At 53.7% G+C, this 16,021-nt stretch overlaps 5 protein-coding genes across 5 annotated transcripts; 1 reads left to right on the forward strand and 4 right to left on the reverse strand.

The window, feature by feature from the left end:
- Positions 1 to 482: 482 nt before the first annotated feature.
- On the reverse strand, positions 483 to 2,903 carry P174DRAFT_444983 (uncharacterized protein). Its single transcript, XM_024828224.1, has 7 exons — positions 2,408 to 2,903; positions 2,252 to 2,352; positions 2,067 to 2,200; positions 1,492 to 2,019; positions 982 to 1,438; positions 894 to 929; positions 483 to 839 (listed from the first exon to the last, which is right to left on the reverse strand). Exons 1-7 carry the CDS (start codon positions 2,817 to 2,819, stop codon positions 744 to 746), a joined length of 1,764 nt encoding a protein of 587 aa, XP_024678520.1. The 5' UTR covers positions 2,820 to 2,903; the 3' UTR covers positions 483 to 743.
- Positions 2,904 to 3,281: 378 nt separating this feature from the next.
- On the reverse strand, positions 3,282 to 5,330 carry P174DRAFT_395314 (cytochrome P450; the record flags this gene model as incomplete). The annotated part of the gene is made up of 9 exons (XM_024823677.1): positions 5,004 to 5,330; positions 4,895 to 4,958; positions 4,580 to 4,841; positions 4,397 to 4,520; positions 4,254 to 4,345; positions 3,885 to 4,205; positions 3,722 to 3,832; positions 3,501 to 3,661; positions 3,282 to 3,447 (listed from the first exon to the last, which is right to left on the reverse strand). The coding sequence occupies exons 1-9, from the start codon at positions 5,272 to 5,274 to the stop codon at positions 3,282 to 3,284; spliced, it is 1,572 nt and encodes a 523-aa protein (XP_024678521.1). The 5' UTR covers positions 5,275 to 5,330.
- Positions 5,331 to 5,930: 600 nt separating this feature from the next.
- Positions 5,931 to 10,272, reverse strand: P174DRAFT_506798 (uncharacterized protein; the record flags this gene model as incomplete). The annotated part of the gene is made up of 4 exons (XM_024831329.1): positions 5,931 to 7,665; positions 7,755 to 8,173; positions 8,341 to 10,113; positions 10,167 to 10,272. 4 exons carry the CDS (start codon positions 10,270 to 10,272, stop codon positions 6,112 to 6,114), a joined length of 3,852 nt encoding a protein of 1,283 aa, XP_024678522.1. The 3' UTR covers positions 5,931 to 6,111.
- Positions 10,273 to 11,615: 1,343 nt separating this feature from the next.
- Positions 11,616 to 13,373, reverse strand: P174DRAFT_444985 (uncharacterized protein). Its single transcript, XM_024828225.1, has one exon. It carries the CDS (start codon positions 13,230 to 13,232, stop codon positions 11,661 to 11,663), a length of 1,572 nt encoding a protein of 523 aa, XP_024678523.1. The 5' UTR covers positions 13,233 to 13,373; the 3' UTR covers positions 11,616 to 11,660.
- Positions 13,374 to 13,775: 402 nt separating this feature from the next.
- On the forward strand, positions 13,776 to 15,854 carry P174DRAFT_444987 (putative cystathionine gamma-synthase). Its single transcript, XM_024828226.1, has 5 exons — positions 13,776 to 13,947; positions 13,998 to 14,092; positions 14,160 to 14,765; positions 14,818 to 15,156; positions 15,215 to 15,854. Exons 1-5 carry the CDS (start codon positions 13,840 to 13,842, stop codon positions 15,756 to 15,758), a joined length of 1,692 nt encoding a protein of 563 aa, XP_024678524.1. The 5' UTR covers positions 13,776 to 13,839; the 3' UTR covers positions 15,759 to 15,854.
- Positions 15,855 to 16,021: the final 167 nt, after the last annotated feature.

A 16,021-nucleotide genomic window follows, 5' to 3' on the forward strand; every position in this document is an offset into this window, starting at 1 on the left:
GTCGCCAGCTTTTTGTTAGGATGGATGCTATTAGACAGCATTTCAGGTCTATAAGACAGAGTGACACGGAAACCTACAGGACAGGATATACACAACGGCAGTGGACTGATAACAACAAAGGGAATAGTGAGTGGGGGAGTGGTCAGAGTATATATAGCCACTTGGGCGCCAGTATCTTGATATCCTGGGTGATCCAAATGTGTTTCCGTTTGGACCCCTGCAATACGCTAACCAAGAATGGCAAGACCCTTCCTGCCCGTCAAAAAAAGTATTTCGGCAGCAAAGTATGCAGGGGTAAGAGTAACCTTGCCTGTTGTGGGAAAGGTGCTATGGTTTGGCTTACTAGTCCTTTGTCTGGTAGAAGACCTATCTATAGAAACATGATTCATGATCCGGAGAGTGCTCTGTAAAGAGAGGACAGTCTATTGGCATCTTCTGCGGCACATTACGGATGGACCAGGAAGGATTTGTCATTTGAGTGGCACACTGCTAGTCAGTGTTTGTCAGGATCAGCGTTTGTTAGGATCGTTGTCGAATGTAACTTCTCGCCCAACCTACAGCGCTCCATTCCATATAACCCACTCGTTCAGCGGGAATATTGACTCAACAGCAGGAGTGCCACGCTGTCCCCTCAGCAGCTGCAGACTCGCTCCAAATGCTACGTGAATGAATGAATACATATGGCATCACTGCAGTCAACTCAACGTCTAACAGCTATAAGTGAGGTGCCGCGGCGATAATCTTCAAGTCTTGCGCATTCTCTGTGCATGATCATCCAAAATCTTCTCCCATTTATCAGAACCCATGAGAAGGGCATTAGGCAGCAGTCTCTCGTCACGCTAGTCAAAGAACCGTCAGTAATGATTCGACTTAAACAGAATACAACATGTTACCTTGACGCTCGGTGCATCCTGTTCATCGCCATCATACTACAGCGAGGAAAAAGTCAGCACAATCATACCAAATACCGGGAAGCCTCACATCATTAAAGTGCTCGCTGATCCGCATTCTCAAAAAGCACTTAAACGGCATCGTATCCTGAAGAATAAAGTCATAGAACTCCTTAGCCCGCGGACCCATGTCCGGCTCCAGGGCAGCGGTGAGCTCGTCCCGGATGATCGTCCATCCATCGTGGCGGTCCAGACCGAGCGCGTAGACCAGATTCCCCAGGTGGTTCTGGAAGAGGGCATGGTGAATCTTGCTCCAGATGTTCTCCAGATTTCTCGTGCAGCCTGGAGAGGTCATACACAGCTCTATGCCGAGTTTCTCAAGCGTGGGGACATGCACCTTGATGCCCTCGAAGTCTCGGACGACGAAGCCGGTGATTCTTTTGGTCTGGCGACACACGCGAACCAGGGTGTTTTGCCCATGGGCCTCCATCCCGATGCCATACTGCACCAGCGAAGGGAGGACAGCGCGCAAAAAGCCCGCCACATACCTTGACGGATATTAGTCTCCTTTCTCTATTGCACTTTAGGGGGAAATGTTTACTCTCTGAGCCACTCATGCTTCTGCTCAACAGTCTCAAGACCAAAGACAATCTCCGCGTGTGTCCGGGGATGATTCGTGGGCTGCTGAGCCAGCGACCCCGCGATGATCAGCGCCTCATTGTTCGCGTTCGCTAGAGCCTCCAAGTCCTCACGCAGAATACAGCCGATATGACGCGCTTTGTCTTCGTTTTCTTGCGTGTCTCCCTGCGCCGTCTGGCTCCCCGACACAGACGCAACCTCTTTGAACCACCACAGATCCGGCGGGAAGAATTTGTGCAGCTGCTTCCTAACCAGCTGGCCGCCGAGGGTCTGGCAGGGGCGGATCGCCCGCACATCCGAAGTGATCTGGCAGGCAATGGACATTTTGATGTGGTAGGGGAAGTTGAGTTCTGGACGCAGGGTGAGGGTGCGCATCGAGGCTTGCGTGTCTGCACAGCCGGTAACTGTCTTCACCACGACGGCACTGGGGAAGTGGCGGAAGACACAGGGGAGTTGGAGACGGAGGCAGGGGACAATGACTCTGTCAGCGCTCTCGGGAGGGGGACCTCCAGCTGCGCCAGAAGAGGCTGCAGCGACTCCTCGAATGGGCCTGCGAAGGAGACCTCTGCCCGTAGGACGGACACGAAGGCCAGTGTGGGCGTGAGGAACTCGGGCAGGTCTTTGGGTTCAACTAGAGCTAGGCCTTCTTGTGCATAGCACAGTCTGTGAAACTGGTGACGATTAGACACACTGACCGACATCAAAGAGGGGAGACTACATACCGGATGCGTCGGGTGTCCCCAGATCAGCGCCCGTTCCCACATGACCGACGGCGTGTTGAGGTGTAATGGCTCAGGCGAGGAGTGCAATTCCAGCCACTTTTCTGCGCATTTTATCAGCATCACTTGGGAGAGGGAGACAGGAGATTCTGTGCAAACCTGTATTGGCCTCACTATTCTCCAACCCCAACGCTATCTCTTCCAACGTTGTCGCCTCGACATGCTCCGTGAACAGGCTACTTGCAAACCGAAACAGAGCCCCCGAACGAAGCTCCCGCCCTTCAGACGGCCCATCTACGAGAGTAACGGGCATTTGCAACATCTCCGGGCGCACCAGCGACACGATGCGCCCAGAGCGCATGAAGATTCCCGCCCCGCTGGGCTGGAGTCGGACACGGATGCATTTTTCTGGCTTCTCTGTGACGCAGCCGTTGCTGAACAGACACAGGTACGGGCCTTCGGACTCGAATGTCTCTAATGTCCCGCTGACCAGACCTTCGTTCAGAATCTGACAGAGAACGCGTTTGGCTACCTCGAACGAGGCTCGTTCGCGTACTGGCGGCACAGTCATTTCCAGTCAGATGCCGCTGTGGCTGTCAGGGGATTTGCGGATGCTCTATGAAGATTGAGAACCTGGATGACCTGACGAGGTGTGCCCCGGCTTCTATGAGCTCTAGTTGAAGTTAACTGACACTGTAGTTTGCTCCTAAATCCCAAGCGGCACCTGCATGGCTCATACGAGACCGCCGGGCTGCCCGAATCCACGCGATTTTGTGACTGGGGCTTGCAGGAACACCCATAGTTCCTTTTGGCAGATGGACTAAATTTCCCAGATCTACAGGTCTTAGCCCAGTCCTGTGCCATGGAAGGGAACACGGGACGGTGGCGATGCTGATCACATCCAAACATAGGTAAATGACAACTAGTAAATTGCAAATTGAAAAATTTCTACTGTTTCGTAAGGCAGAGGCGGACGCAATACAGAGAGTGTATCCTATTCCTGCCCCTCCTATGTCGTGCCTATTCCCTCCAGCTATTCTCTCCAGCGATCCTTGGTGATCTTCACCTTGACCACGCCCTGGATGATCGGCGCAAACTGGTCAATGATCTCCATATCCGCCGCTGTCGTCTCGTACAGCTCCATCTCCAGCCGGGAAAAAACCACAGCGAGGGACGTATACAGCATCATATACGCCAAACTAAACACCCTGATTAGCTTAAAAGCTCACCAGGGATTTCAAGAAATACATACTTTTTGCCGATGCATTGCCTTCTCCCCTTACTAAATGCAATCGCCCACTTCTCCAGATCGTGGCCGTTATCACCCAGCCAGCGCTCGGGGATGAATTCGTGCGGGTTCGGGAATATTTCTTCGTTCAGTTCGACAACAGGATGGATCATCGATATCTGAGTCTATTCGATCGACCTCATATCAGATTTTCGTCCTCCATTAACGGAATATATCTTACTTACCCCACCGGGAATGTGGTAACCGCCGATACCCACTCCACCCTCGGGAACGATCCTAGGAAGGAAGCCCGGCACGGTATTACTCAACCGGAGAGACTCCTTCACCACTGCCGTCTGGAAGAATTCAGATTGTGATTGAGAAAATGATCCGGCCAAGGGAACATACCAGATAAGGCAACGCCATGATCCTGCGATGGTCGAATTCCTCGCGAATGAAGGGGCTCGCCTCCCGCAGCTCTGCCTCCAGCTTCGCCTTCACATCGGGCTTGTTGAGCAGGAAGTATGTCCCGAAAGAGAGCACGTAGCTGGTCGCCTCCATGCCGGCCACGAGGTAATTCAGGATATCGTCGAAGAGTTGGTCCGGGCGGAGCGGCTCGCCGGTCTTGCGTTTCGCTTCAATCATCAGGTCGAAGTAGGTACTGCGGCTTTCGACGGGCTTTCCCGCATCGTGTACGGCGATGCACTCGTCTAGCCATTGTTTAAAGAGCTGGAAAAGTCAGATGGTAGTTAACTCAGCGACATGGCGGAGACCGACCTCCTGTAAGTTCCTTAGTCCTGGTTGAAGTCTCTCCACCACAAAGGTAGGAAAGGAATCAATAACCCAGTTCAAGATAGGGTAGTAGAATCCTGAGTGTTGGAGTCAGCGGCCTCTCCGTGGCAGAGGAATTGCTAGCTTACTCGGCCAGGTTATGGCAGTAAACCGGTCAATGCTCAACATGAATGTGTGGTATTGATCCGCATCCTGGGGTGAGTCGATCAAACCCAACGGCCGATTGAACAGCAGATACGATACCATATCTGCCTGTGAGGATCCAGCTGGTCAGCAGGATTTCAGTCCAAGCCAGGGATGCGCTATCTTACCGCGACTGACCGGTAGACGCGTTGGATGACGGAAGGGTTGCCATCTCTTCCTTGACGCGCCATCGACTCGGCCGACTTGTTCAACAACGCCGCTATCATCGGGGCAAGGTCATCGGCCTTTTTCCGGGAGAACAAGGAACCGACGATGCTGCGGTACTGCTTGTGCTCCTCGGGATCGGTGATGGTAAGGATCGATCCATCGATGCCGAGCAACTTGTAGACGCCAGGGTCTTTGCAGTAGTCGGTGCCTGAGTTGTAGATTCTAGGCTTGGTCAATCGATGTCCTGATATTAGGGTTGAAGGATGGGCCTATACGTATGATAGTAGTTGGGATCACCCACGTGGACCCGATTGGTCCCAATCCGGATGACTGGGGAATCTGATATGGTTAGCGAGAGTCACAATGTCCGGGCTAAACACTAACTGTATGTCCTGTGCAATTGAATGGCACGCTTGGACAATCCTTGCCGCAGAATGTTATAGTAAGCTTCGTACAGATGAGTTGCCGCCGCCAGACGAGGCCCGGGAATGCCGCTCAATGGGTGGAAGTAGATCCGTCTGGTGTACTTGTAGAAGAGATAGAAAAGCAATGCTGCGAGAAGGAGTCCGGGTGCTCGATTTGACAAGGTTTGGCAAGTATCTACGCTGATGATGCGGTGGGCAGAAATGGCCCAAGTGGTGTTGGGTTGTGCCATCCTAACTTTTCGGTCACAGGAAGCACCAAGAGAGTTGTTCTAGATGAACTACCTCGGCTGCTTCAGAGGGCAATTTCATATCCAAGGCCACTGGATATTGCATAATGCAAAATTTACTTGCTATGACATGACATATGGAGTACGGAGTACCGGACAGGCCATTCTGTCCCACTCCGAGGGGCAGCGATCGATCAGCTCCTGATCTGTATCTACCAAGACCATGATTGTTTAGCTCTGACAGACATGGATATGATCTTCATTGTACAAGGAAGGAGTTGTCTGTGCCAGTCGTCATCTTTACCCAAGATGGTCCTGTGGGGATACACTGCAGCTCACTGACTCGTCTAGCGTGAACGAACTATTGTATTTGTATCTGTTACTACTGCCCGAATACCACACTAGAGTGTTTGTATTTGTAGATGTATTTTACCGCAGCACGTCGTCTCGCAAGGTACCACCATCATGCACAGCCTAGAAAGTAAGCACCGGGGTCAACCAGAGAAGAACCCGGATCCTGCATGAGCCATTGCCCTCACCGGTACTTTTGCCTTGAGCTTGATTGGCTTTCGATTGTGCATCAGAATGACCTACGTAAGAAACCTGTGGTCAGCTATCAGACGACAAAGTTGGATCAGTAGGACACAGTGCAATATGCTGAGTCGAGGTCCTTCCAGTACAGAATATAGTTAACCTCGGGGGCAATAGAGAAATCAATACAAATAAACTCGAGAATATGTAATATACAATCATCTCCCTCTGGCAATCATTTTCTTCAGCATGACTCTCTCTCTTGATCCTGCTCGACCATCTCCCGAAAGATCCCATTCTCCCTTTCCATCAGCCCCAGCGGACTCCCAAACTCAACCGCCCTGCCAGCATCCAGCACCAGGATCCGATCAAAATCAGCCACCGTTTCCAGCCTATTCGCAACGACCAGCAACGTGGTAGAGCCGCCCCAAAGACAGTCCGGAGGCACTGCTGGATCAGTCGATCACTCTGCTTGTCCACCGCCGACGTCGCCTCATCCAGCACCAAGACCTTGGGTCGCCAGACGATCTCCCGCGCGATACAGAGCAGCTGGCGCTGGCCCTGCGAGAGGTTGCTCCCCCCGGCCGCCACCGCGCGATCCAGAGGCGAACACTCACCGGATGCGTCCGGAGCGTCAAGCGTCCACCGGACACTTTCCAGCGCATAAAGGAGCTCGCTCTCCTCGTGCTCCTCGAACGGGTCCAGATTCGACCGGATCGTCCCGCGGAAGATCGCCGGATCCTGCGGAATAACCGCAATTCTGCCGCGGAGCATCTGCAGCTTCAGCTGCGAGATATCAATGCCATCCACGAAGATCTGACCCTGTGCCGCTTCAAGGATCCGAAACAGCGCCAAAACAAGCGAGGACTTGCCGGCGCCCGTGCGCCCTACCACAGCCACGCGCTCGCCCTCCTCCACCCGGAAAGTGATGCCCTGTAGCACGGAAGGTAGATGCGGCGCGTGTCGCACGGCCAGATCGGAGACCTCGATACGACCCCGGGTGGGCCAGACGGCGGGCGCATCGCGCCCTTCGTACCGCTCCGTCTCGAGCCGCGCGTACCCGCGCACCCGCTCCACGCTATTCATATCCTGTTCGAGGAAGGCGTAGTAGCGGATGACCAGCCCAATCGAGGCGGAGATTTGCATGGTGAAGCTGAGCGCGAACCCGGCGGTGCCGGCATCGACGTCGCGCAGCGAGACAATCAACGCGGCGGAGGCGGCGGAGAATCCCGCGCCGATCATGTTGATGCGGAAACCCAGCCAGCGGTTGAGCAGGCGGAGAGAGAAGTATGCCCGGCTGTGATCGTCGACCTTGTCGAGGAATGACTGGCGGTAGGCATCGACGCGGCCGAAGGCACGGATGACGGGGAGTCCGGCCAGACAGGCATCGAAGTGTCCGTAGATGGGGCCTTTAGCGGCGCTCGTGAGGCGATTAAGCATGCGAGATGCGCGCAAGGAGGTGTGTGCGAAGCGGTGATACAGAAGCACCAGGGCAGCTGCGACGAGTAGGACGAGGGGGCTCACAAGGGACCCTGCCGCAAGGGCCATGGCGACATCGGCGACGCGGTCGAGGGTGTTGCGCAGGTCCCTTACCAACCGGGAATCGATCACGGTCACATCGGAGGAGAACCGGGCCAGAATGCGGCCAGAGGGGACGGCAGCGTGCCATTGCAGCGGAGCGCGGAGGATTGTATGGAGCATCTGATTGAACAGGCGCTGGGAAGCTCGAAAGGCAACGCAGATGATGAGATAGCAGCGGGCGATTCCAACCATGCCAGTGATGAGGGATAGTCCAATGTAGATGGCAAGATAATACTGGAGATGATCGGGGTCTGGTGTGCTGGCATTTCGAGTGGTCCAGAGCTTGATGCACCAGGCATGTGGAAGATCAGCCAGAGCGAATTAAACATTGGGGGGAAAAAAAAGAAAAATAAAGAAAGCTTATGGCTCACCCGACCCAGCAAGAGTCCGCTATAACCGACAAAGGACACGATCACCAGAACCCAGAAGTATGGTGAACCTCCTTGCGTCGCGTACGCCCGAAGTGCGTCCCAGCTCAACCCTGCAGTTTCCTCGTCATCTCTACTAGGAGCCTGAATATGTTCTATCTGAGGCTCACATTCCTGCAGGCCCTCATTATCAACGGTCGTCACAGGGTGCATCTTGCCCAATTGCTCCCGTCGAGCATCCTCCACCGACATCGCAACCGCAGTGCCATTGCCCACAGTCACCAGGTATTCCGCCGAGGACAGGCAGACATCGACATGATGCGTCACCAGAATCAGGGTCCTCCCGCGGGCGATCTCTCCCATCAGCGCATGACGATGCAGGTGGGCCAGCGTATGCACATCCACGGCGCTGAATAAATCGTCTAGAAGCAGGGTCTGTGCGGGACTGTACAATGCCCGCGCCAGGCTCACCCGCCATCTCTGCCCACCGCTCAGATTGACGCCGTCAGTCCCAATCCCCGTCAGGTCTCCGGCAGGTAACTGCTCCAGATCCTTTCCCAGGGCGCAGGCAAACAGGACCAGCGCGTACCGGTCCGGACTGAAGGGAGTTCCAAACAGAATGTTGTCTCTGATTCAATCCACGGAACCTGAGGAACGTATGCTATCCCGCCTCGCGAGCATTGACCGGGCTCAGACTGGATGCAAAGCGGAGTAGGAGCGCTAATTGTACCAGCGACTAGATAGGATTCTCCAAGGATGGCGGGCAGGAGGAAGCTCTTCCCCGTCCCCGTGGCGCCGGTGATGATGCTCAATGCACCCCTGGGGAATTTCAGATTCACGCCGCTAAGGGACGCCGGGGACGACGGCCAAGCCAGTGTCGCGTCCCTTAATTCAATCACCTCGGACGGCACCACGCTCGACACGTGGTCTGGCTCCGCGAAGAAGCGGCTGAGGCGCTGCATACTCACAAACGCGCTGGCCAAGTTTGAGATGATATCTGGCAGCACGCTCAGCGACATCTCAATAGAATTCAGCACAGTAATCGCTGTGAAGGCAGTGGTCGCAGTCAGATCACGGTTTCTCAGCAGTGCCACCCCCAGAGCCGCCACGGAGAGCAGAATCGGACTCAGAAAGTACAGAGAGAACATGAAGGTCTGCCACAGATACGCAGACCATTGTGCGCGCATCTCTTGGCCGCGCAGGTCACCGACTCGCCCTTCCCACCGGTCCTCAAGGGCGGCGAACTTGACATGCTGGATGCCCCGTAGCACCTCCGTGACGAGAGTCAATCTCTGGTCGCGGGACTGGTGCAGATTGCGCTGACCCTGAGAATATCTCTTGACAGTGTACGAGTTTCCGCAGCTTATGAGAACGAGGACGATCCCACAGGCCAGCAGGCCTTCCCAACCCAAGAGAGTCCACAGGAATACGGATGCCACAAGCAGCTTTGCCGGCGTTTCGTAGAGCTGAAAGGTCAGGCAGACGAAGTCAGCGACGGTCTTCGCATCCACCGCCGCCAGGCTGATAGGATTCAGCGGGCCCTCGAGATTATTTCCCTTCGCTCTGCCTGTCTTCGACGCGCATGCCGCGCCCACATTCCGGCGGACGGCCTTGTCGAAGAGGGCTACTGTCAGCCGCTGCTGCACGCGGATGGAAAGCTTGCCGTACGAGATCCAGTACTTCAAGCTATCCAGGATGGCTGTTGCCATGGTCGAGGTACAGATAAGGACGAGGAAGGTGTATAAGCGGGCCTCGTCTCTTTCGCCCTGCCGGCTTTTCTCTAGCGTCGAGAGAACCCTCATCACGGCGAACTGGGGCACGAATCCCAGGAGGGATGAGCTCAGCGTGATGATCCCCTGCCAGGACAGAAGACCAAGCTCGGACTGTAGAATCACCACCCATAGCCCTTGAGCGCCGGAAGTTCCACCGCTCATCATCTGAAAGCATGTGCGGAGTGCACTCTCAGCCCGCAAGCTGTAGCCGAACTGGGGCAAGTTGCTGATCCGCACTGTGCAAGTTTTCAGCCATGGTGCTATCCAGCTGAAGCTCAGCCATCCCAGAAAGGAGGTCGAGTATTCTCGATCCACAGGAGTCCCGTGGTGAAATACATCGGGCCGACGCGGGACCAGGAGATTCGAGACAGTTGCGCAGAAACTCGCAGCAATTTGAAGCCCGATGAGGAGGCTTTCCAGCGTCACATGTTCATTTGCATCGTAAAGATCATTCAGCTGCACCAAGAGGACAATGACCACCACCGCGCAACTAAGCGCAGCGCTCAATGCAATTGAGTAAGGTACAGGAGCCGGGAGACGGAGAAACAGAGCTCTACACTGCAGGCCCAGAAATGCCTGTTGATTTGACTCTATCAGTTGTAGATTTGACTCTATTGCTTATCCGATACAAATGTCAACTCACCCAGATAACAGTTTGCAACAAGTCTGTCACCGGCATACCACGTCGTTGAAGTCCCAGAGACAGTGCAATCTTCGCGATGGAGAAGGCGCCACCGAGTCCAACACATGTCCCCGTCAGCCCGGTGGATATTCCACGCTGAGGCTGAGGCTTTTTTTATAGAATCGGCCGTCGCCTCTCCGTCTTGGTCCGCGTAGAACTCGGTCAGTAGACGCATTGTTTTACGCCTGCTGCGCCATATTATCAGGATCAGATACCTGTCTGTCTGCGTATGCTCCCAGCAAGATGATGGCAAGTAGTCCCACTGCGCTCAGCCGCGCGACAGACACATTTTGCGTCGGGAACAGAACAGTGCTATCTCGCTGACCAGACAAGGGTTCCTGAAGCCCAGGTAGGATCTGAGGAGTGGACTCCATTAGCAAGTCCCCGTAGAGCTTGAACTTCCAAGGTAGAGCAACTTGGTAGCAACTACAAAAGAACCATAGCGGTCAAGCAAAGTCTGTTAATCTTTGCAGATTGAGTAGGGCCCAATCGATGTTTCAAAGGAGTAGACTGGTGGAAATCACAGTCTTTGGATTACTGGAATTCTACCAAGTTACGGATACTGAGATTCACATATGGGCTTGTGCTGTGATCCAGCTAGGGAGCTATCCGCCTTGCGAGATTTTTTCGAGCTATCGAATGAAGACAGACGCGAGAACAGGGGAAGAGTCCAACGAACATGTCAGTAGGCTGCCGCCAGTCCATTAGATGTGGACCGAAGATCTTTCCACGTAGACATATGACGAAAGAAAGAAGGCAGGATGCGAACATCTTGGATTAGAGACAATATACTCTACATGGAGTATTATTCGACGATCGGCGAACCGCGTATGGAGTAACTATTGACGTGTCCTCCGTATTTCTGGGCATTACAGTGGTTCGTTCCAAGTTCCAGCATGAATCTCCACTTGGGCAAAGTCAATTCATGCCTCTGTATGTATGTATCATCACTTTGTTGTCCACTGCGCAACCTGTCAGATCTCGCACAGACTACGTATCGGCTCTGTCTGCAGCTTGACGATAGTCTAACCCAAGGACCGTGGCTGGCTGATCCCAGTAACACGGTGTGATATTCCGGCGCCCAATTCGTCGGTCAGCCCTGTGGGCCTCGAGAAATCTGCATGAACGGATCGGGGAAGTTGGGAACATCACATCCCAAGTCCTTGCAGCTTGCAGATCGGCTCATTTATGGTCTGGGCCGCAGTTACCATGAGATCTGGCCAAACTTCAGTTCATCCGGCAAGCTGGGTTCACAGTCCGGACCTCGTATTCGTTCCTTGGCATAGAGGATCATCTTACCCCTTGCCTAAGAGAGGAACGATGTGCAGGCAAGTACCAGATGGTGTTATAACCGTATGGTTACTTTGAAAGATACGCGACGCTTTGTGCAAGTCAAAAAAACCTATTGAAAATTCCGCTGCATACTCCGTATTACTCCAAGATAAGGCATCCACTCTAAGCTCCCAGCCCCACCTCGGCAAACAAATCCTTGAGCACTTCAGCCAGGTAAGATCCATACAACCCCTCAACCACATCGAATGCGTCCAGCTTGACCGTCTCAGGGCGCCATTGGTGTCGATCCTGATCCTGAGCTCGGACAAGTTGCTGCTTCTGCGTCCCCTCGGCAGCCAGTCCTTGACACAGTCGCAACAGAAATGGCTCAGGAGACGGGTCATCCAGGTAGAGATTCGACCCTGTCTCGTTGCTGTTGATAAATATACGTCGACACAGATAAACCTCGAGTAAATGAGGGGCAGCCGCAGACGCTGGCAGCGATGCCCGCAGCTTCTTCAGCAGTTTCTGGCTTCGCGAGTAGATCCGGCGCTCGAACGCATCATCGACGCTGATCAGTAATTTTGTTGCTGCGTCGCCATTGCCACTTTCTACGGCGTATTGGGTTTCTTCCAAAGCCGGCCTCAGTACCTGGTACACGTAGAAAAGATAGCTCAGTTCCCGGAAGTCGGTCACCCGCTCGTTCTTCGGGACCAGCGCGTAGAAACGGGCCCAGGTAGCGCCTTCCGTCTCTAGAACGCGCAGGATATCATCCACGCCGGGGAGGACGCTATTGGCCAAGGAGTCACAGATCAGCTGGCATACCAGGTCCGCTAAAGGCGAGACCTGGATGTCCAGACTCCGACAGTGAGGAGTCCCACCCCACCGCCGGGATAGTTCGTGGTCGACGAGGCGGCAGAACACCCGCGACAGCTGGTGGTGGCGCTTCTCGACGGCGTGCATCCATTGCAGTGCCTCGGGGAAGGTGCAGCATCCGTCGCGGAGACGCTCCTCGAGGGAGTGGTAGTAGTGGAAGCTGGGAATGTCGAGGCGGATTCTCAGTGGCGTTGGCTGGTATTGATTATTTGCGGATAGTGCCGCAGCCAGGTCGGCGATGACGGGGACCGCGCGAGCGAGGTATTCAACCTCGTATAGGGTGACTTTGGCAGATTGGAGTCTTGATATGTCGAGCCGTTGACCCCGTGGCATACTCGACTGGATGATCCTTGATGCCCAGAGGCACATACCCGAGATAACGGTGATATCTTGCACGAGATCCATAGGTTGCGTCCTTCCTTCTGCCCCAGGAATAATCTGCGCCAGTGGAGTTGAGAAATGCAGGTAATGTGTGGCTGTGGGATGATTCCTTTCGGGCCTGAGGGACTTGTGATTGAATTGAGTCTTTTCGAACCAGGTAATTCCCTCGATTAGGCGCGCGTGCCCTTCACAGGGTGATCCTCCGACCAATCCGCTGCCAGACACCCTCAACGGGACTGGGTGAGTAGATTTGCCATGGTTAATGAGGTTGGCGACCTTGACGGCCACCTTGCGGCCTTTGATGAATGCCTTGGTATATTTGGTTCCGTCACGGGGCTCATCGCTGTTGTTGTGTTCATCCACCGTATGAGGGAGATGGTAATATCCCCGGATCGCAGACGAGATCTTTTGTGTGCAGTGTTCGATATTGTGAAAGGCAATGGCGGCTAGGGATCCAGCTTGGTGCTGGAGGTCGGCAACTGGAATACTGTCTTCCATGGTATCTATCTTTTCCTGGTATGTCTGTGTGATATTCGCATTGTCGGAGAAGATAAGATATAGAAATTCGCAGTCTATGTGATGTATTCTACCTCGTCGACTAAGATAATATGTCTGTCTAACTCTACCATTGAGCGGCGGGAGAGTGAGATGTGGCTGCAGGAACTCTGCGTACTAAGACATAGCAGCCATCTTTACGAATCCTGATTGTTGCATAATTTATTTCATGGCATAGGCTTGAGACACCGTCAATGATATCATTCTATTGGCGCTGACCTTGTTCAGAGTTGATGCTCTCAGCAACCAGTGGAGAATAGGTGCTGCGAGGGTCCACAGCAGCTGTAGATTTATGCCTTGTGCCATGTGTGGTGATGTCGATTGCGACGGGGTAATCGAATTGAAAATTACATCGATACCTGTACCACGTACCTGAGCTTGGAGAAGGCTAAGGCAAGATCTGCAGTTTCCCAGCAGGTCCAGGATCGAAGACGCATTTACGTTCGAGTTGCCCTCCAAAAACACTGCTGTCCTAGGGTCCGCCCTGCCCGAACACGACCTTGACCACGAGTAACCTCTATACCACCAGACACAAGAGACAGCTTTGATAATGGATGAACTGGGCCTTGCATCAGCTCAACCTGGTAGCGACCGTATTTCCTTCTCTGGTTCTTGCACCCAGCCACTGGGAGCTCCTCAACCACCGAATGAACCTCACGTACGTCAATCCAACATCGATGGCTACAGCGTCGTACTGATACGTTTCAGGCTATAAGCGTTTCCTTGCCCACCTGGGAGGCTGTGACTGCCGTAATGGCCGGCGCAGACTGGGCTATACGCCAACTACGAACCAGCTATCCTAGGTTGTACCTGGCCACATCTCTGCGCTCTAGCCTAGTAATGTTTCCGATATCTGACAATCTTTTCCAGGTTTGATATTCATAACTGTGTGAGAGGGTTGCATGATGCCGTTCTGGCCAGATTCAAGTACCCGGTGCAGACGGTGTGTCGAGCGTTTCCATCCCGGGAAGCTGCTGAGCGTTTTGTCGCAAGACTACAGAAAGCAGATCCCACAGTATCAACGCACATGGCGCGGTTCCAGCTTCCTCGTGAGACAGTTCCTGAGATGGCAAAATGGGCCGCGTTCTCAGTCGTGTTGTTTCAGGAAAGTCACGAAGAGGTGGCGTTCGAGTTTTGGGAATGGTTCGGGGATGGCATCTCCAGCAGGCATGCTGAGTTCTGCGTGTCTCTGTTTTCCTTTATGAATTCCTATTCGTATAACTCTGAATATCAGACTGTGGGTCCAGCTTCCCATGATCTGAGTGCCAAGACCATTCCAGAGTGGATTGACTTCTCTACCCAAGACAAAATAGAGATCAAGTCTAGGCTAGCCAGCTCAGCGACGTCAGCAGATCCAGCCTTGAAACCCGTCGGCACTGACGATGTATTTCTCTATGCAACTGGGATGGCTGCAATCAGCGCCATTGCCCGCGCGTTCGCTCGGACATCGGATGACTCTGGCGCTGTGGTGTACGGGTGAGTTAATATGAATCATCTTGCACAAGGTAATATGCTGATGAGGTGATAGGTGGCCGTACTCCGGTACTCCTCATTGCGTGCAAGGCTGTGGGTTCAAGCACTACACCATGTACGGCCATGGCTCGAAGGAGGATCTCGACAGACTGGAGTCCTTGCTGGTTTTAGGGACTCGATGCACGGTGCTGTTCTGCGAGATCACGTCCAATCCTCTGTTGTCTACGCCGGATTTGCATCGCATCCGAGATCTCGCCAACCGATTTGGCTTCGTCGTCGTGTGTGACGATACACTCGGCACGTCTGTCAACGTGGATATCCTGCCATATGTCGATGTCATCATCACCAGCTTGACCAAGATCTTCAGCGGTGCAGGCAACGTCATGGGAGGGAGGTATGCATTCAACCTGTTGGACACTCACAGCTCGTTCTACCGATACTGACCTCTACAGCCTCATGGCTAACCCGAACTCCCGCCACTACCGCTCTCTTCGTGCCCTTCTAAACAAAACTTACGAGGACCTCTACTTCCCCCTTGACGCAAAGACAATGGCGCACAACTCATCCGACTTCGCAGCCCGCGTCCACAAATGCAACACGACCGCCCTGCAGATCGCCAATCTGCTCAAGTCCCATCCATCTGTCGAATCCGTCAACTATCCCACCATGGTCACCACCGCCACTCTGTACGAGCAGTACCGCCGCCCCAACGGCGGATACGGATTCCTCGTCAGCGTCGTCTTCCGCGAGCCCGCGAGCGCGGTGGTCTTCTACGACAACCTGGATGTGTGGAAGGGGCCTACTGTCGGCACGAATTTTTCGATTTCCATCCCGTATTCGGCGCTGGCGCATGCGAAGGAACAGGACTGGGCAGCGGCGCATGGGGTCCCGAAGCATATTGTGCGGCTGAGCGTTGGGCTGGAGGATTATGACGATTTGGCTGAGCGGGTTGGTCGGGCGTTGCAAGATGTGGAAATGAGAGGGAAGATGGCTTAGAGATGTTGATTTGCAGCCATATACTATATAGTCTATAGCTTTACAGAGTGCCTGGTTTAGGAGTATATAAGGAAACAACACAGCGATACATTGAGATGATTACATTACACTTGTTTTTCAGTCGTAAAACTTGATGTATTTGCAATTGATCCAGCGGGTGTCATTCTGTATTGTATTACAGCACATAACGATCACGGAAATTGATATTTAGTCCTCTAAATGGAAAGATGAGCTGGGTACTAGGAGTTACGAGTACTGCCATA

This window comes from Aspergillus novofumigatus, assembly GCF_002847465.1.
Source record: "Aspergillus novofumigatus IBT 16806 chromosome Unknown P174scaffold_8, whole genome shotgun sequence".
In the NCBI taxonomy this organism is placed as follows: domain Eukaryota; kingdom Fungi; phylum Ascomycota; class Eurotiomycetes; order Eurotiales; family Aspergillaceae; genus Aspergillus; species Aspergillus novofumigatus.

Coding starts and splice junctions, on each gene's coding strand:
- P174DRAFT_444983 (XM_024828224.1), bottom strand. CDS start 2,819: ATGACTGTGCCGCCAGTACGCGAACGAGCCTCGTTCGAGGTAGCCAAA. Junction 2,201..2,251: donor GGGGACACCCGACGCATCCG/GTATGTAGTCTC, acceptor AATCGTCACCAG/TTTCACAGACTGTGCTATGC. Junction 930..981: donor TCAGCGAGCACTTTAATGAT/GTGAGGCTTCCC, acceptor TCCTCGCTGTAG/TATGATGGCGATGAACAGGA.
- P174DRAFT_444985 (XM_024828225.1), bottom strand. CDS start 13,232: ATGGAAGACAGTATTCCAGTTGCCGACCTCCAGCACCAAGCTGGATCC.
- P174DRAFT_444987 (XM_024828226.1), top strand. CDS start 13,840: ATGGATGAACTGGGCCTTGCATCAGCTCAACCTGGTAGCGACCGTATT. Junction 13,948..13,997: donor AACCACCGAATGAACCTCAC/GTACGTCAATCC, acceptor GATACGTTTCAG/GCTATAAGCGTTTCCTTGCC. Junction 14,093..14,159: donor CTACGAACCAGCTATCCTAG/GTTGTACCTGGC, acceptor AATCTTTTCCAG/GTTTGATATTCATAACTGTG.